Source organism: Strix uralensis, chromosome 5, assembly GCF_047716275.1.
Source record: "Strix uralensis isolate ZFMK-TIS-50842 chromosome 5, bStrUra1, whole genome shotgun sequence".
NCBI lineage: Eukaryota > Metazoa > Chordata > Aves > Strigiformes > Strigidae > Strix > Strix uralensis.
Genome location: NC_133976.1, coordinates 52,425,858 through 52,446,080, shown reverse-complemented (window position 1 = coordinate 52,446,080; position 20,223 = coordinate 52,425,858). Strand labels below are relative to the sequence as shown.

Here is a 20,223-nt window from a genome sequence, read left to right as displayed (position 1 = left end):
TAAAATGCTCCTCAATGCCCTGAGCACAAATTAGAGTGACTTCCCAGGACTCTAGAAGCTGCACGTCTATAGCAAAACTTTGCCTCTTGGGTAGTTTGCCTGTGCACTGTGAAAGCTTAATCTGAAAACAGGAATCCTGACTAAGCAGGTATGGAGTTGCTTGCAAGACTCTTTTTTACACCTGCAAAGCACTGTCAGCGTATTCCTGTTTTGAATGAATTGCTTTTCTGATACCTTATTGTTTTATGACAGCTGAAATTGCCTGACTGGATGCCAACACATATGAACTACTAAACGGTTCTTACATCTTATTTTATGGTCCATCCTCTGTTTTGAAATAAACTGCCTACTAAACAAAATAATCTTCCTTGTGTTTCCGATGACATATATGTGGGTTTTGAGAAAGGGAAGTGGGCATGGGAGGAAATTCAGAAATTGCAAAAGGAAAAATGTTGCGGTTATTTCTTCTTTCTATAATATATGCATCAATAGATCTACTGAAATTTCCTTCCTCTCCTGTCTGGGTTTGCCTGCATGTGGCTGGTTTATACAAAGCTCCAGAGTGTCACTGTTGATGACACTCCATGTCACATCCCCTCTTCTTCATGTGCTTCTCACATCCAGATGGGACAGCTGAGGCAGTGGAATGCTTTTGGGAGGCCCATGGGCTTTGCCACCAGCTGGTGAGCCCATGTAAAGCACCTCTTGGTCTTGCACTGTACCTCAAGCCTTGCATTCCTCCTGTGCCTGCAGCTCCCCACAGCTTCTGGTGTGCTTCTCCTGCGGCTGTGTGCACACAGGCTGAAAACATGCTGTTTTGGGAACTGATTTCTAAGGGTGACAAAAGTTAGGTTCTGCATTTGCATTACATCCATGGCTTCCAGCAATGTTTTGTCAAGAGTAATCACACTTTGCTCCCAAACTTTGCTGTCAAATTGGATCTCAGCTCTTACTGCACAGAAATCATTTTTCTTGTGTACGTCCTCACTTGAGTGCTTGCTGCTGTGTTTGTGTGGTTGATGCAAGGTCACCCGTGGTACAGAAAAATTTGCTTTTGTTACCCGCGTCATGGTGTCAAATTAGTTTTATTGAAACTGTCTTGTGTACACAAAGCTGGGGCCAGGGCAGGGCCCTCCAGGCCTCCCGTGCTGAACACCAGGCACACACAGCCCGCACCCCTCGCAGCTAGGTGCCTTGGCCTCTTGTCTCAGGTCTTAATTCCTTACCCTTTTCACATGTGATCGGCTGTGGTGCTCTTTCCTCACTTGGAGAAAGAGAAATTTGGGCAATGGCATTTACTGCTTGGCATCTGCTGACCTCCCACAGAAGGGAGATCTCTTTTAGTATCCTTGTGCTAAAATTTTAATAAATAAATAAATAAATCATGCATTTTGGCAGAAGGATTTAAAAAAAAAGAAAAAGGGGTGTGCCTAAAAAAGCATTTCCAACGGTACTAAGTAAATGCAAGCAGGGATGTGAGTCTCACAGTTGTTTTGCAATGTTGTCTAGTGCAGCAGATGGCACCGCCCTGCTGGCTGGAAGTATGAGCTGGGGCCGGGATCTGGTGCAGCCTCGGGGCTTCCCGGTCTCCAAAGTTCTCACTTTGAGGATTAAAATGAGGAGCTGCATCACCACAGGCCAGGAAATGGCCTTCAGTCTTCCACCTTCCCTCATCTGCCATGTCTGTTTGACCTCTCCCTCTTCCCATTGTTTCTACCTGATGGGTTTTGGTGAGGAGGGTTTTTTTTCCCCATCTTGATTTAAGAAAAAAGGTGAATGTTTAAGGAAGGCTTAATTAAGTTCCCTGTTCAGCTGTTTGAGCCATTTAAATATGAAAATATTTTCCCCACATGTTCTCTCTGTTCAGCAGCTGAGTTTGTAAATCCCTTCAGCCACACCGCCGGCCCCCAGGCTGCCTCAGCCCTGAAGCAGGTAGGCAGCCAGGCCCCGGCTGTTTTTCTTCTGTGCTTCCTGTTTTAAAGTCGTGCTAAATCTTCCAACGGCTGTCTGGCAGCAGCTTTAATTTCGCAAAGAATTACTTTTTGCCTCCAGGGTAGAGGCCACATTAGGAAGCGTTCGAGAAAGAAAAGTGAACAAAAACACGTGTACCTCCCCGTCGGGGAATCGAACCCCGGTCTCCCGCGTGACAGGCGGGGATACTTACCACTATACTAACGAGGAACCGTACAACTACCCCTCCTCCGGCAACCACCAGATGGTGTCTCCCCTCGCAGTCGGCGGTAGGCTGGCCCCGGCCAACCGCTCTGCCCCGCGCACGCCTCGCCCCGCCCCGCCCCGCCCCCTCCCGCAATGCACCACGGGGGCCGCTGTTCCCCACGCGCCGTCTTGGCCCTTCCCGCCGGGGCGGGACTACACCTCCCAGGGGCCGGCGAGTGCGCGGGCCCCTCCCCTCCCGCCCCGCTGTGGGCGGGGCGGCTGCGGCGCCGCCGGCGGGCGCGCGGCACAGGGCGGGCAGTACGCGCGCGATGGCGGACCCCAGCTCCTTCGCCTCTCCCTCCTGCTGCCTCACGCGGCACCTCTACCTGCGCTGCCGCGTGGACTTCGGCGCGCGGGCGCTGCGGGGCACGGCGGCCTTCACCGCGCGCGCCGAGCGCGAGGCGCTGCGTTGCCTGGTAACGGCGGGGAGCGGGGGTGGAGGCGCGACCCTCGCGCTGCCCGCGGCGGGGAGGCGGCGGCGGCCGGGCCCGCGCTGGGGGGCGGCTTGTGAGGGGCGACCGCGGAGCCCCCGTCTGAGGGGGAGCGGCGCGGCGCCAGGGGCTGCGCTGCGGGACACCCCGTCTCCTCTCCTCGGCAGTCTCTCCCGTCCTTCCCCTCGGCCGCCTCCCGCCGCAACCGCCTCTCGGGCTCCTCCGACCCTGCCGCCTGCTCGGCTGGAGCCTCCGCGCTGGGCGGGCTCGCCTGCGGCCCCAGCGTGCGCGTCGCCCCCGGGCTAACGGCGCCTTGCGGCCTCTGGGCGGCCCGGCTTTCCCGCTGGTCGCGCCTAGAGCCGGCGCGTTGTGCGACGGAGGGCTAGAAATATGTATTTTCCCATTAAAATGGCGAAGAGCCTGTTGCCGAAAAGATGGGAATAAACCATTGGAAAGCGGCGTTCGTGGCTTTTTCACGTGTGTGTTTTATTACGCTAGCGACTTTCTCAGCTATGCAAATAAACGTGTAAACCTCTTTAGCTTTACTCCATATGCAAAATGAAGCTTTGGCTTTGTGGGATTTTTCTGGTAGGTCCATAAAATCCTTTTGTGATTGGCGCTTATTTTTTAGAAAAAAATCCATCCTGTTAAAGAGTAAAACTTCGCTCATGCTGCATATGGAAGTGCTGCATTACTTAATTCGTCTTGTGTTGCATGAACGTCTAGATTCGTAGTGACTAGTTCCAGGATGGAAGCCTTGGCAGGGGCTTTTCTATCATTCTCATTTCATAGCGGCACTGTGAAGCCTTTTACCTCTGTAGTTTAGTTAGTAAACTCCTGTTTACACTTTTATGGTCAGAAGTTGGGATTTTTTTCCTCCCCCCCTCCGGTTTTGCAAGTTCAGTGCTGCTCTCTTAAAATGCTGGTTCCCAGTATTCAACATAGTTGCTCAATTTTTCTGATTTTACTTAGTAAATGCTTTTTCTTTCAGAGAGACCTGTTTTAACATGTGATGAGCGCTACGTTAATTACTACACTATTTAACAAGTATTTGCTTCATTACAGGTCTTGGATACAAAAGACCTACAGGTATTTAAAGTGACTGTAAATGGACAGGATGCAAAATTTGTTTTTGGAGAAAAACACAGTTTCAAGGGGACCCCCCTGGAAATCACGCTTCCTTATGAACTAAGAAGGTATACGCTTTTGCCTGTCCCGTTAGGTAGTTTCCAAAATGCACTGTATAAACTGCTTGTCTGCCTGTAGGGTGGTTGTGTAAAGCTTGCAAAGGGACTTGTAAATGAGGGTGTTGCATTTATTTGGTATATGATCTTGTAGATTAATATTTGCCTTTCATCAGACAGCCAAAACTTTGGGAGTCTCTGTACCTGTTTCCAGGTCTTACATTATGTGCAAAATGACTTGCCAAACTTAAGTAGCAAAATGATGTGTAATATATCACATTTTTTCCAGTGCTTCTTATCAGTAATATTCTTTCTGCTTCAACTACCTGAATTTTGACATGTTCAGAATTGCTACAGTATGGCGTATGTATGGAGTTACAGACCCTGTTTTCTTTTCTTTTATACAAGGACTGATCCTGCATTTCTGTAGAACTGCAGGTTAGCACTATGATTAGATAGAAACATGTTTTCAAATAAAATTCTTATTGTATTGATTACGCTAAGCCCAAGTCCCTGAAAACGGGAAGTTGAGTTTTGGCAGCATCATGGAGAATAAACTAGCCATAATCTACCTCTTAAGTTTCATGAAATAAAAAGCTGTTGCCAAATTAGTGTGGGTTTTGGCCATTTGCTTTGTATGTTGTAACTCCATAGTATCTCACATGGCAAAGCTGAAAGCTGTGATTGTAAGGATTGTAAGGAAGGAGGTTCCCTTGTTTGAATAAAATTGTGTACTAAGTTCCTTATTGTTTTGTTTTCAAAACTGGTTATTACCTCTACAAACTCATGTCTGGTTTCTAATTACTACTTTTTTGTTCCCTGAATTAGTGCAGTTTAGAAACACACATAATGTGGAAGAGAAAGGAATGTCATACAATAGTTGTCCCTTCTGGGGAAACATGATCTGATATGAAACTAAACAAATCAAGTACTTAAATAGGGCACAGCAGAAACATAGGCCTGTTTCTTTCGTTTGACTTTCAGCTTTTTTTTTTTGCTAGATTTCCTTGTAAGAAAAAAGTCTACAAAGAGGGAGTTATGAGTTGTGATCATAAGAATTTATAATCTTGTGTGAGATATAGTCCCCCATGTAAGTAGCAATAAAACAGTAATAGGAAGGGGTAGGAGTTACAACTGAAAGTCTGACTGTTCAGTAAGCCATGTGCCTTACGGTAATACAAATTATTTTCTCTTTTCTTGTCAAATATGTACTTTGGAATACTGGTTATAAACCACATACTTATACCTGGTCAGCTTATCTAGTCCAACTCCTCTGATTAGCTGAAGTTTGTTCCAATTTATGGTTGGGTGGTTAATTCCAGAGAGTTGCATGTATAACCTGGAACTTCCAGATAACAGAAGCAAGTACTTCTGTGTGCGTTTGGTGTCAGTGATGGTTTTGATATGCTTTTAAAAGATAGGAGTATGAATGTGTCAGGTTTATGTGTGTGTTCTCTTGTTAGCAAGCTAGTACCTGCCTTGCACAGAGCCATTAGTTTTTGCTTTACACCAGTTCTGAAACCCTGAATAAAATTTGAACATTTTTTATTTTTCTTGTTAACCCTACTCTTAATAGGGTTTTTCAGTAATTACTATTTCCAGTACTTTTTGTCTGCTTAAGGATCATACGTACAGACATAACATCAGCTGCAAAATCTGAATTTTTTTATTTACAGACTGCACAAATCCTATGTCATTAAGGCATGTATGTTCTTATATAGACTTTATACACTTTGCTGTTCATTGCAGTGGGGTTTTTTTTTATACTTATGTGTACAATGTTAGATACTTGTGACAAAACTATATGTATGTGGCTCATCCAAATCGTCTAAAGAAAAAGTCCATGTTCTGCTTGAAGAAAGGAGAGAAAGAGTTTCTGGTTACTAAAAACAACAATAGAAGTGTCTTGAGACATGAAAGTTGAAACAGACTGGCTAATTTTTACTATCCTAATTGAAAGGGAAAAGTTTTTAATATGCTACTTGTTCTTGCTTTTAATGCTTTTGAAAAAGTGCTGCAGACCTGTTTTCCAGAAGTCTTTGTAGAGGAATTTCAGTAGTGATCAGGAGTTGCATCGAAACAGTCTGACTATATTTTTTATTACGCAGGGGACAAGAAGCAATTGTCGAAATCTCCTTTGAAAGCTCTCCAAAGTCTTCAGCTCTCCAGTGGTTTTCTCCAGAGCAAACTTCTGGAAAGAAACATCCATTTCTCTTCAGCCAGTGTCAGGTTGAGTGGATTAATTTTATTTTGGTTTTAAACTTGTTGTTTACCTACCACTGTAATTCCCCCTGGTTTCCAGAGAGTTGGAGAGGAAGGCAGGTAGGCAAAAGTACAGTAGCCCGTAACTTCCAGCGGTGTGTGTCAAAGGTCCTAAATGAAAACAATAGCATCTCAGCAATATCCTGACTTATTATATATTTGCAATTTAATAATTCCGCAACTGCTTTACCCTCTCCAGTATTCTTGCTGAAGAACATGCAGTCCTTTGCAATCAATATATGACTATTGATTTGTCTTACTTACCATTATTTCTTTTAGAAAAGCCTTAACTGTGAAAACTACTATAAGCTATAAACGATAGGGAGTATTGGTTTGTAGGTAATGAATTCTTCAGGGGAGCTGCATAGGTTTCCAATCTAATATATTAGTTTGATTTATTTCTAGTCCTCTGCATTAGAAAGATTGTTATGCTTTAGCTTTTTCTTTTTTTCCTCTTCTCCAGGCTACCCACTGCAGAGCCATCCTTCCATGCCAAGACACACCTGCTGTGAAACTAACATACTATGCAGAGGTAGATGAACCTAAGTCATGTGTGTCTAAAAGACAACTACTACAATGGGTGAAATTTTTTTTTGTCTAAAATAAAAACAAAGAATATTGACTTCTAGCTTAACATAAGAACCAAACTCTGGCATTTCTCTAGATTTACCATTTTCATTTATATATATATCATCCCTTTTTTCATTCACATGTATCTTTATTTCGAAAAGAAAAAAAAATGCTGTAATAGGAAAGAAAAATATTCTTAAATCAGGAAAAGCTGACAGTAAAACAACAAAGAGTGCTTTAAAGTAAAATTACTTCAAGTTACTCTCATATATGCCTTGAGTAATGTGCTCTGGTACATAGTTGGAGGATCTTTGCAGTCCTGGCATAAATAGTCTGATTAGTTTAAGGAAGTAGAAAACAAGATGGCCAATGTGACATTACAGTTCAGTAGTCTGAAGAAAGTAAAACTTTCAATTTCTGTCAAAGGTAGTCCTTTTGGTTTAATAAATATTGCCAGCATTTAAGTCAAAATTTTCTTTATGCCTTGTATTCTACTTGAGGGGGAGAACTTTACAACAGAACAAATCTGGGCTACTCTTTTTACTGTCGCTGCTTCTAGTATATTATATAATCCTGTGTGCCATCTGAATTCCTCATAGTTGGATGACCTTCTTTCAGATATCTGTTCCTAAAGAGTTGGTGGCTCTTATGAGTGCTAATCGTGATGGAGAGATTCCTGACCCAGAGGACGGCAGTCGGAAGATATACCGTTTCAGTCAGAATGTAAGTGCTACAGGCTAGTAAACAGATGCTTAAGGTCTTACTTTAACTTGTGCAGTTCACTTCAGATATGGTTTTGATATCATTGATGAGTCATAGAATCATTAGGTTGAAAAAGACCTTTAAGATCATTGAGTCCAACTGTTAACCTAACACTGCCAAGTCCACTACTAAACCGTGTCCCTAAGTGCTGTGTCTTTTAAATACCTCCAGGGATGGTGACTTAACCCTGGGCAGCCTGTTCCAATGCTTGACAACCATTTCAGTGAAGAAATTTTTCCCAATACCCAATCTAAACCTCCCCTGGTGCAACCTGAGGCCATTTCCTCTTGCCCTGTGGGAGAAGAGACCAACACCCAGCTGGCTACAATCTTCTTTCAGGTAGTTGTAGAGAGCGATAAGGTCTTCCCTCAGCCTCCTTTTGTCCAGGCTGAACAACCCCAGTTCCCTTCAGCCACTTCTCATAAGACTTGTTCTCTAGACCCTTCACCAGCTTCATTGCTCTTCTTTGGACATACTCCAGCACCTCAATGTCTTTCTTGTAGTGAGACACCCAAAACTGAACACAGTAATCGAGGTGCGGCCTCACCAGTGCCGAGTACAGGGGTAAGATCACTTCCCTGTCCCTGCTGGCCACGCTATTTCTGATACAAGACAGGATTCTATTGGCCTTCTTGGCCACTTGGGCACATGGCCAGCTCATATTCAGCTGGCTGTTGACCAACATCCCCAGGTCCTTTTCTGCCAGGCAGCTCTCCAGCCACTCCTCCCCAAGCCTGTAGCACTGCTGGGTGGTGTTGTGACCCAAGTGCAGGACCCGGCACTCAGCCTTATTGAACCTCATACAGTTGGCCTTGGTCCACTGCTCCAGCCTGTCCAGGTCTCTCTGCAGAGCCTCCCCACCCTCAAGCAGATCAACACTCCCACCCAGCTTGGTGTCATCTGCAAACTTACTGAGGGTGCACTCGATCCCCTCATAGAGATCATTGATAAGAAACAGAAGTGGCCCCCGTACTGAGCCCTGGGGAACACCACCTGTGACCAGCCGCCAACTGGATTTAACTCTATTCACCACAACTCAGTCATGTGACTTGACAGTGTTTCTTTGCCACTATAAAATATGGGGTATTATGAATTTCCACCTCTAAGTCAGTAGGTGCTGGTGGCGTTTACTCATCATTTTGGCAGTCCCAGAAAAGGCTGTCAAGTTCTGAGAATGCTTAGTATACTCAAAGGTAGTACAGTCAAAACCCTTTCTGCACTGGTTCTTGGGAAATAATGTGTGGTTTTGAATAATGTGGGAGTGAGTTTTGAAAAACAGATCCTGCAAATTCTAATTTTGCCAAGATCTTAGTGAAGCTGAGCATTGGAACCAATTTCAACTTGAGTGTAAGCAAATTCTGGCAACAGATTTCTTAAAAGGTGAAAATGTGACTTTTATAGAAAGCATCTCCAGCTAATTAAAGATTTTATTAGGTGGTGCAGCTAGTTTAATGATTCCACTGCTCCTAAAATAGCAGTCTCTGTTTACTCTCCTGGCTTTTTTGTTCTCGCAGCTTTTTTGGGTTACAGTTCTGATGTTTATGGTATCTCTTGGTGATTCTAGTTCATTTTGCTGAGCAAGCAGATAAAAAAAGTTTAAAAAAATTGTTTTAGTAAGCTGATCTGGGCAGTTGAGGGACTGAATGTGTGCAAGGAGGGATGGAATCATGTGACTGGAGGAGAGGAGGGGAACCTGCCCTGAACTGTAGCAGCTGTTGGGTTATTTGGCTGCTATGTGAAACCTGAGAGAGGCAAGAGGAGAGAGAGGAAAAAAAAAAAAAAATTGTCACATTATCTGTGAGCTCTTCAATGTGCAGTGTTCTGCCTTCTCTGTGGAGCCAAAACATAAGCGCATAAGGCTTCTATGTTGTATGTTAATCCAGAGCTGTCTGTTATCTAGAAATACACTGGACCTGTACAAGGAATAGCATTTAGTCTAACTGAAATTATACCACGCTTTCTAATATAGAAAACCATTAATTTGTTAGAAAAGGCATTGTTTCATTAAACAAAAAAATATCTTATTCGTTAATCATAAAAGATATAAATGAAAAAAGACAAATGCATTAAAAAAGACATATGCATCATCTAACATACCACAAGACTGATTTGTTAGAAAAGGCCTGTGTTTCATTAGACAAAAAAGACAAATGCATCAAACTCTTGAATATGTATGTGTGCTGAGCTTACCTAAAACTACTTTTTTTTTGCTCCTGCATGGCCAGACTGATGAGAAGTGTAGTGGAGACCAGCCTCTGTAAAAAATGAATTTATTGCCCAACAGCCATTGAGCTTTGAAGTAACTTTAAAATTTCAGATTAGCAAATTGAGCATCAAAATGTAGGGATATATTGACAATCTTTCGATAACCTGTCTATAACACAAGTCAGTGGACTTAAATCTTTTCAAGAATATGTTCTGTGGGCTAATACTTAAAATTGAAACACACATGATGATATGGATATTTTAATAAATTATATTGAAATAGTTTGGGAATAATAAATAGTGGAATAAAATTATCTGAAATGTGTCTCCAACTAATTATGGTTTAAAGCCTTACTTATTTAACAGTGTTTAGTCAGATAAAATGGAACTTTGACAGGAATGGCTGCATTATCCCCTTTTGTTTCCAGAGCACTGTGAGAAAAAATTTCTCTATAAAGACACTGTATCTTTGGATTTTTTTCATTAAAAAACCAAATATTTAGAATTTATTTTAATTCCAAATACAGAAATCAAATATATACATTTTGATTTTGCTGAATCTTTTTTATCCATAAATATTCTTTGTTCACTTGAATTCATTAAAGCTTTTCGTGCATCTTTTTGTGTGATACAACTGTTACCTGAGCAGTATCTCTTTAACTTCTCCTTTCGTAAAAGTTAATGGTACTCAAGCGAATATGGAAAACTATCTTTTGAACAGTAACCAAACCAGTGGCATTTCTGTATGTTCTTAGATGCACAGATTTTTTTTTTTCAGACAGAGAGGATATTGCAATTTCGTGGCGATTGCATAAGAGATCCATGAAACAAGTAGTTTTTGTAGATAAAGGAATATCATTTGGGGAGAAAAAACAATGCATTTGTTATAACATAAGGCAGGAATCTATGGAGGAAATGTGTACCCTACTTACGTGCTTTTGTTTTTCTTTGACTGAATCAGTGGTGTTGATAGCTTGCATTACAAATAAGATTTTTTTTCTCATGTTTTCCATTAGGTTCCCATACCTTGCTACTTGATTGCTTTAGTGGTTGGAGCTTTAGAAAGCAGGTGAGTGAATCTGCACAGAGTATATGTATTAATAATCATAATAAATTTTCAGAGTTACCTTTTTTGTTTGTTTCTTGGTCTTGTTTCTAGTTTAAAAAGGTCTTAAAGCTTCAATGAGCCTGTTTATTTGTATCCAACTGCATGTATCTTGAATCACTCTTGCATCATTTTTCTATAGCATATACTTTTGCTGTAAGCTAAAGAAATACCATGAAGAGTTTGAAATTGATTGGAACCACTAAGGGCTTTTTCTACCTCTGGCAATATTTTTTTTCTTCAGTAACAGATAATGTACAAAAGACAGAAAATGATAGCTTCAGCCTCGTTGCTCATCTGCACAAGGTTGTGTTAATCTGCCCCGTAATAATGATTTTATATTAGGACTTTACAGTGTTTTAAAATCCGTAAATATGTTTCCTGTTATTTGTCCTGAACAGTGGATGTGCGTGTGCTTGGTTTGTCTAAAGCTTTTTGTAGTGTTGCTGTAGCAGTGGAGAGGAAAAATAGAGGAAGACTCTCTTGAGTTTCTTCACCAACATGGGTTACTCACGAGCACATTTAAACATATCCTCTCTCAATTAGTTTTTCATAGAATTCTTTCCAGTTCATGGTGTCATTAGTGGCATTTTTACTTTAAACAGAAAGATTGGCCCAAGGACACTGGTGTGGGCTGAAAAGGAGCTAGTGGATAAATCAGCCTATGAATTTGCTGAGGTGGGTAATGAAAAAATGTTTTGTAAACTGTTTCACATAGTTTTGGGAAAGGAACAGATTGTAGTTCAGTGTTTTGTTCACCTGTAGTCCTCCTTTCTCTACCTTCCACCCCAAAAAATGCTGTTCTTTTATCACAACACAAAACTACTACTGAACATAAATATTGATACAGTCTTGTAATCATTTCGCATGTGGGACATCCCAAGGTGAGAGAGAATGAAGTGTGGGATCAATAGCTTATAATTTGTTCAGTGTTTGTAGTCAGAAGCCATGTCAGAAACTAATGTGAATTCTTGTTTCAGGCTGAAGCTATGCTGAAAACAGCAGAAGATTTAGCAGGACCCTATATATGGGGACAGTATGATTTGTTAGTCTTACCACCTTCTTTTCCTTATGGTGGTATGGAGAATCCCTGTCTTACTTTTGTAACTCCAACACTGTTGGTAAGTGCAACACTGACAAAAGGCAGATTTCCCTTAGGGCTTGCTTATATTAATCCACAAATTGGATTAATCTTCCCCCTAGAAAGAACTGTAAATATTCCTGCTGCTTTCAAGTTAGGTATCATATATGAAACTGCATTAAGTGGTATATTTTGAGGTTTATTTGAACTGACAACTGCCTTTTTTTTGTTTTGTTTTTAGGCAGGTGATCGATCTCTATCAAATGTAAGTGCAAAATAGTTTCATGTCTTCAAGTAGAACACAACTTGAAGTTGCATGTTAACTTCCTTTGTAATAGATACCGGAAAACTTAGTCTTTTATTCATTGGGGGAATTAAAAGTTATGACAATAACTCAAGAAGTCTTACAAAGTGCATTTTAGTTCTAAGTAAACTCTAGAAAAAATGGTGACATACCTATTTTGAATAATGAACAGATGAAAATACAGGGGTGCCTGTATGCATAGAGGACTGACTGAATTTAGCTGCTCAATAGCTCTTTTCCTGTCCTGTGTATAGATATGTTTAAAAACCAGAACTGAATTGATCTCACTGAAACTGTAGGAAACTTATTCCTCTCTATGTCTGTATACACACTAGAACTCTCATTGTGTACTATTTTCTTTTAAAGTGGAAATCATGAGTATGATTTGAGTAAAAAGTATCATGCATCATTATCCTTCTAGGGGTGACTGTTTTCTTCCTGTTTGATATTTTAGAACTTCCCAGCACTGCAGCAGTTGCTGAGGTGGGAAAGTAGTACTAGTCCATCACTTGACGTGGATCCAGTACTCTGAAATGTGATTTCATAAACAAGTACCTGCACCGTGCTACTAGAGGAATTATTTTGGTTGATCAGTGTGACTCTATGACTTGCAGGCTGCACATTGAAAATTACTTCTGGAGGAGGTTTGGTAGGATAGTGTTAGTCCTCTAAATAGAATTTATTTGGATAAATTTACAGAGCTGTGAATGCTGACTGGCTTTGGGAAGGTAATGCAGTAAGTGAGATCCCATTAGGACTTTTTATTTCTGTTGGGATTTGATGTTCGTTTTCCAGAAGAGTCTAAACACTAGTTCTGTCATTGTTTTCTGTGTTTTAGGTTATTGCTCATGAAATCTCTCACAGCTGGACAGGAAACTTGGTAACAAACAAAACATGGGAGCATTTTTGGTAGGTGTGATGTTCAGTGCAATGCAAATCATATCTTTAAATTAGTCTGTAAAGGCACCAACTAAATTAATTTTGCCATCCTACAGTGCTGACTTTATCAATGCATTTCCAGGCTGAATGAGGGACATACTGTATACCTGGAACGCAGGATTGGTGGTCGGTTGTTTGGTGAGCAGTTCAGGCACTTTCAAGCCCTAGGCGGTTGGAGGGACCTGCAGAATACGGTAAATATTTTTAAAATTACGATAACTCATGTTTAAGCATACACCTAAATAAAATAAAGCTGATTTCATGTGTTTCGCACTAATAAGACTTGTCTAGTCAGCTTTCCTAACACTTGCTTATTAGAGGATGAACAACTTTGATTCCAAGGTATATGTTCTCTTCCCAAGGTAATTACTTAATATACTCGGAGAATAGATAAAGCTTTGAACTTTTTTAAGCTGTTCTGTAAGGATGAACATCTTTACAGACTCTCTAAGTTGTTCTGGGTATGGCTAAGCTGCAGCATTACCTGTTAGCATACCAGTAGGCAGCTGAAAGCTTGTTGAAATTATCTTCAAGCATGACCAGAATTTCCAATGCCTGGTGCAAGTAACTGATTGCTCTTTTTCCTGTGTACTGCGTTATAATTGACGATATTCCTAATCTGTTACTGTCTAGGATGGTTCTTTAGATTTGTATTTAGGTAGCATAGTTTAGTTTTCAGATTTCCAGCCTGTGATAGTAGATCTCCTTCTAGTTCAGTTTGGTGATGCAGTTTACCTGGTTTGCTATGAATATTTCCTCGTTGTATTTTATGCTTTATACGACCTATTTAAATCAAGTAGTTTAAATAGTTTGTTAATAAAGGGATAAATATAGTTTACTAGGTGCTCATGATTATGACAGACATGATGGTAATTAACTGCTTTGAGATGACTGGAGCACAGGGTGATTGATCCTAACATCTTTCTGTTTGATACACTGTCAGACACTGATAAAACAAAATGAGAAAAAAGTTTAGGGAACTCGTGTAGATTCAGAACTTCAGGAAGAAGAATGAGGAAGAATGCTTTGAAATGAGGTCATCTTAGTTTTGGATGGATTATACCTTTGTAAATAGGATGGGATGAGTAGTGATTTGCAAGAATGCTAGTTTTCCTAGATGAATGTATTTTCTTGTGTCTTTGTCACAGATAAATACTCTTGGAGATAAAAATCCTGTAACTAACCTTATCCCTAATCTGAATGAAGTAGATCCTGATGTTGCCTATTCATCTGTTCCCTATGAGAAAGGCTTTGCTTTGCTTTTTCACCTTGAACAACTTCTTGGAGGACCAGGTAAGTGTTAGTTAGACTTTATATATTGTTGTTTCCTATTGTAATTTCAAACACTAAAACGTTTGTTTTTTAACTGTTAGATGTTTTCATTGGCTTCCTGAAGGCTTACATTCAGCAGTTTGCTTATAAGAGCATAGTAACCGAGGACTGGAAGAAGTTTTTGTACTCCTACTTCAAGGATAAGGTTGGGTGGTATTTAAAACTAATTACTTAAAACCTTTTAATTATGTGAAACTATGGCATAGCTCAAGAATTACCTTCTTTAAGGACCAGTTCTTTATCTTTATTCATCTCAAGATCTTAATATGATATAGTCTGGAATCTTAGGAAGATGGTTTTGCATTATGATGCTTTTTTTTTTTTTTCTTTCTAGAAGGGAATATTTTGTTTTGAAGTAATCTGTATAGGATTCTCCAGGTTAATTGGATGGATGTTAAAAAAAAAAAAAAAAAAGATTGAATTTAGCTTTCGTAGGACATACTTTTCTCTAAAAATTACACTTAAAATTGAATAAGAATTTGTGTTGCTTTGTAGGTAGATGCTCTTGATAAAGTTGATTGGAACTTGTGGTTTCATGCTCCAGGAATGCCACCAGTGAAGCCTACGTAAGCTGCATTATTTTATAGTTCATCTTCTCCTTCTCCAGATTGCACATGATTTTCCAAACAGTCATAAAGCAGTTTGTCAACAGGGTGAAAGTCTTCCCACAGTGTTTTATTAAAAAATGTCCTAGTACTGTGTAGAGATTGATATAGGTGTATTTAGCAGAAAAAAACGTTGCTGTTAATACTTTCAGTTTTTTATTCTGGTGGAAATTTATTTTGCTTTAAAAGTTGCCAGGAAGGATTATTTTTTCTGACCATTTGTTACAACAGTTTTCTCTTTTCAGCTATAAGCTGTAATACATGTACAAGCGTACATGCTCAGGAGTATTATCATTTCAGGAGTGTATGGGATCAAGGGATACTGTCACCTATGCGCAAAGTGCTTCTAACTAAAACTGAAATGTATTTTTTCATAATAAATCTTTTGTAACTTGTGTTGCAATATTGAGTGGGAACCTGCAACAAATAAATGTGGAGCCATTTGAAAATAATTTCTAAGCATTCTTGTAAAAATATTACAGGAGCTTTTTGTGTTTCCAAAGTGTGATCCTTTGTTTTTAATATTTGACAGGTATGATATGACACTAGCAAATGCTTGTGTTGCCTTGAGCCAAAGATGGATCAACGTGAGTAGTTAAAGAACGATGAGGTGTCTGTATCTTGAAAAGCTAGTTCTCTTTGTGCTAAGTGAGCCATTCTCTTCTGAAATCTACCATTTGCTGAGAGAGAGTGTATTTATGGTGATAGTACAGCTGCCAGGGATTTTGCATTTCATAGACAAGCCTTTCATCATAGAGTCTGTGGATTTGCCATGACTTCTGTACGTGCAGTACATTTTAACAAGGCACACATCCAGCTTTTTGTTACATGTATGTAGTAACCAAACTGAGAATACTTTTTTTTGAAATCCTGATATTATAGCTTGATTTAAAAACAAATGCCAAGGTATCTGTACATTACTGATTCCTCTACATTATACTGGAGCTAGTATGCATTTCTCATCAAAAACTGAAATACATAAATCATAATAAGTAACTAATATCAGACAATTTTCTCATAATTTTAACCATAAGACTCATACAACTAACAGAGAATTCAGCATACCTTCCTTTTGTTAGCTCTATGGCTTTTCGCTATACTTGTATGTTATCTTTAACTTTCGTCTTCTCAGTGTTACTTTTTATATTAAAAGTATTTGATTTTTCACTTTAACAGAAAGACAGTGGAGATAAAAAGATCAGTGAAGAGAAAACAAGTGAAAATTGAAGAATACCAAACATCAGACAGTAGCTTAATTCCCTCACTCCCCTTCTTGTAACATCATGCACAAATACAAATTAGTATCTTTTTTTATGTGGAATGGCTCAATAGTGAATGCAGATGTCCAAACAAAAAATTATACCTGATTGTATATTGAAATACCTATTAAAAACTTAAGTAACTATTCTCTTTTAGGCAAAAGAGAGTGATTTGGGCTCATTCAGCTCAGCAGACCTGAAGGAAATGTCATCTCATCAGTTGATTGAGTTCCTGGCACTGTTGCTTCTGGAGGTAAATGCACACCTGTGGCAACTTGATTCTGGTATCATAAAAGCAGATACAGAAGCCCAAGTGTGCTTTGGAATTAAGCTGTCCATTTTCTTTTAAGTTTTGCTAAAATAATCCATTCTCATACATAATTACTAAAGCCTTCAGCCACGCCTCCCTGATTATGTCTGGCTCTTCAGCTAACAAGCAACATATAGAGCATTTTGGATTGAAAGGTAAAAACAAAACCATAAGGTGCTTGAATTTGTCTGTATTTGATGTTATAGCAAATAAGCTATAAATAAAACAGAATGAAAATACTTTTTTCGGTAGTACTGGATGTGGGAATTTGCTAACATTTATTCCTTGCCTCTTTCCTGATACTATGAGAAGGTGAAAGGAAACAAATACAAATATTTCTCATGGTAAACTTTTAATTCCTTTGTAGCATCAATATTCTTGAATGAACCTGTTTATTTTGGAAGTACATGGTTTAAAGTCTGCCTCTGGCTTATTCTGACTGCACTTTCCTTTTTCAGGCCCCTCTTCCAGTGTCACATGTCCAACGAATGCAGCAAGTATATGACTTCAATGCTATAAACAATTCTGAAATAAGATTCAGGTTTGTTCTAGCATGGGCATTTTTCTAATCTTAAATGCTTTCATAAAACAGTGTCCTGCTTCGTAAATGCTCTGAGACATACTGTTGTACAGAACCGGTGCAGGGTTTTGGGGTTTTTTATAAGTGCATGTGTAAGCATGCTTACCAGAGTGGTATTCCATTAGTTAGGAATTGGGTAAATATAGTCTACTAGAAGAACCAGAAGTGAGTGGTGGATTAGCTGTGCTTTGTTTTCCTCTGTCATGCTAGCAAAGCAACCCGGCAGCCTGATAACTTATTTTGGGGGTGGTATTGAACAATACAATAGTGAGCCTTTCTGTGACTCAGAGATAGATGCCTGAAAAATTTTTCCAGTAGTTAGTCAGGGCCAGGTCTTCTGGACTTACCTAATCAGTTCTTCTGTTGATGTTCTGGTGCTTTTTTCAACACAACTTGGAAATTCTTTGTCAATTGTAATGCTTGCTATCATAAAGCTTTTGTCTTACCAAAGGAAGTTTCTAAACAAGTAGGAAATGCTTCTAGCTAAATGACTTGATTGTTGACCATCCTCATCTCTTCTATTTTGTGTTTGCATATTGTGCTTACACATGTCACTTGTCCTCAACAATACCTTTTTTTTTTTAAACATAAGTAATCTTCACAAGTATCTTGAAGTATTGCGTATTTTGCTACTGTTACATACTTGGATACATTTGCAATAGTGATGGTTATTCTGCCTTAACTAACTTGGAGTTCTTTGTTCCTTATTAAGAAACCTAAGTATTTTAAACATATGGCACAGTTTCTACTTGTAACAAGATCAATTTTTTCTTATTTTTAAAAGAAAACAAGCACATGCCAGTTGCTGGTGATGTTCTGTTTGGGTTTTTTGGTTGGGCTTTTTAATCACTTGGTCAAATACGATAAGCGCTGTGTAATTCAGCTCTAATTCTGAGTGATGCAACTGGAACTACTGTAATAGAAAAATATAGCTGCAGAAAATTATCAGACCATTTTGGAGAAACTTTGAAGCAATTTTTTTCCTATTTTATACAAATATTTTGTAACGTGCTAGTCAGACACTAAGTATTTTATGTTGAACTTAGCTAGAATCTCATTCTCATGATAACACAGCACTGCCCAGAGTGTTTGTAGGAATAGAATTGTAAGACAACTAACCACCACAAATGAAAATAAAAACATACTTCCCCCCCTCCCCAGATGGCTGCGCCTCTGCATCAAGTCCAAGTGGGAAGAAGCTATTCCTCTGGCTCTAAAAATGGCAACAGATCAGGGCAGGATGAAGTTTACTCGACCATTGTTCAGGTAAAAGTAATCTCCAAATTATAGGAGCTCATGCTGTTGATATTTTTTATATGATGGAATGTATAATACTTGACGTTGTACATGTATTTATGTTTTGAAGTGATATAATACAGAATTTTCTGTATTTTTTTTCCCCTCCCCTTCTTTTACAGGGACCTTTACAGTTTTGACAAGTGTCGAGATCTGGCTGTCAAGACATTTCTGGAGCACAGAGCCTCTATGCACCCAGTCACTTCAATGCTTGTGGGCAAAGACTTGAAACAGGATCAGTGACAGATTTACTGATTTCTTTGAAACTTTCTTGTTGCTGAAGGAAGAGACTGATTCCACAGACAGTTAATATACGTGCTTGATTATTGCCATAAAATGCTCTGCTGCTTTGGTACTAATTTAGCTTAAAACGAACTTTCCAACAAGTTCAGTACTTTGTTTTGCCTTTCCACATAAAAGAGCAAAATTGCTAAATCTCTGGTAATGGGAGAATGGTTTTGTTACAAGTGATTTTTAGAACACACAAAAAAGCTGTTCTGAGATGTAGTTAGTTGTCAGTCATGGAATTTAAAAACATGGAAAATTAATTGGTGGATGGTACGGCTCCTTGTGCACAGCTTTCTTTTTCATAGCAATGTGGGTGAAATTTCCAAGTATCTGAAGACGAAGAAATAAATCTTTTCATTGTCTACTTGTCTGTGTATTGATCCATATGAAAAGTTTTGAAATAATAGTTTTGTTTCATTTGCTCTTCTTTGTTGTGGGAGAAATTTTTATTTTGGGTCCAGGAGGACTATGAAGACCTAAATGGATCACAGCATTCTAGTGTTAGAGTGGAATTTCCATCTAGCCGTATTTGTCATGGCTTTATGTTAGTCAATTCCTCACGTTAATCACAATATGATGGTCTTACTTGGTTATTCCTATTGGATCCTATGCTGTGCTCTAATAGTTGTCTGAAATACTTCCTTGTTTTCTTTTTTTAACAAACCTGGGATTTTTACCAAATTTTAGCAACTTAAATTATTTCAACCCACTGTATATTTCTAAAACTTTTCATAATTGCAGGCAGCACTAAAGCCCAAGTCTTTCCTTCTGCAGTTTGAATTTTTTAATATTTGCATTTTTTAACCAGTTCTGGGCACTACCCCTTACACTAATGTAACAGCTTAGAGATAAGTTTAAAAACAACTGAAGGGCTGTTTTTCTTGTAATTGTTACAGCACTTCAGTGCAAGTCCGTGGTTTAGATGAAACTGTTGTGAATACTGCCATCTATAGATCGGTTTTTGAAGTGAGTTTGATAACTGCTTTTCCTGGAGACAATCAGCATAAATTAATCTGTTGACATAGCGATAACCCCATATCAAGGAGTAACCAAAAAAAAAAAAAAAAGGTGCTGTTTTAGAGAAGGAAGATACCAGATACAGGTTGTGGCAAAAGGCTTGGATTTAATAATAGCACTTTGGGTGGGAGTGGAGTGCCTATCAGTCAGTTTATTTCTGTTCTGAATTTTGATCAGTATAAGCTTTCAAGTAGATGACGTTACATACTTTACCAGGAGATTTGTCTTTTCATTCTGGCAGCTCTAATATAAATTAAAGCATGAACACATCTTGTTGGATTTTATTGATTCAAGGCATCCCGAGTTCTTCCATTCAACTTTATCCTACATATGTCTAAGTAGTTTAAATAAAAATGAGAGAAAAATTAATTCCTAGGTGATTGAGGCTCAAAAAACAGTTCAAATTCTTTCTATGAATGTTGTGACACTCAGCTTTTAATAAACGCAATAAAATACTGGCTTTTTTGGAACAAAAA

General features: G+C 39.2%; 1 protein-coding gene and 1 non-coding gene across 2 annotated transcripts; one reads left to right on the top strand and one right to left on the bottom strand.

Moving 5' to 3' along the window:
* Nucleotides 1-2,109: 2,109 nt before the first annotated feature.
* TRNAD-GUC (transfer RNA aspartic acid (anticodon GUC)) lies at nucleotides 2,110-2,181 on the bottom strand. The gene has a single exon. It is a non-coding gene; the product is annotated as a tRNA-Asp (tRNA).
* A 256-nt stretch (nucleotides 2,182-2,437) lies between these two features.
* LTA4H (leukotriene A4 hydrolase) lies at nucleotides 2,438-20,223 on the top strand. The gene is made up of 19 exons (XM_074870792.1): nucleotides 2,438-2,633; nucleotides 3,714-3,844; nucleotides 5,941-6,061; nucleotides 6,558-6,626; nucleotides 7,283-7,387; nucleotides 10,648-10,700; nucleotides 11,342-11,414; nucleotides 11,717-11,857; nucleotides 12,059-12,082; nucleotides 12,960-13,030; nucleotides 13,143-13,254; nucleotides 14,209-14,353; nucleotides 14,434-14,537; nucleotides 14,888-14,958; nucleotides 15,530-15,584; nucleotides 16,414-16,509; nucleotides 17,025-17,107; nucleotides 18,308-18,412; nucleotides 18,565-20,223. Exons 1-19 carry the CDS (start codon nucleotides 2,487-2,489, stop codon nucleotides 18,683-18,685), a joined length of 1,827 nt encoding a protein of 608 aa, XP_074726893.1. The 5' UTR covers nucleotides 2,438-2,486; the 3' UTR covers nucleotides 18,686-20,223.

What these genes read in the sequence shown, in the direction of transcription:
- LTA4H (XM_074870792.1), top strand. Translation starts at nt 2,487, where the DNA reads ATGGCGGACCCCAGCTCCTTCGCCTCTCCCTCCTGCTGCCTCACGCGG. An exon ending in GGAGGGACCTGCAGAATACG is followed by an intron (nt 13,255 to 14,208) that starts GTAAATATTTTT and finishes TCTTTGTCACAG; the next exon opens with ATAAATACTCTTGGAGATAA. An exon ending in ACAACTTCTTGGAGGACCAG is followed by an intron (nt 14,354 to 14,433) that starts GTAAGTGTTAGT and finishes TTTAACTGTTAG; the next exon opens with ATGTTTTCATTGGCTTCCTG.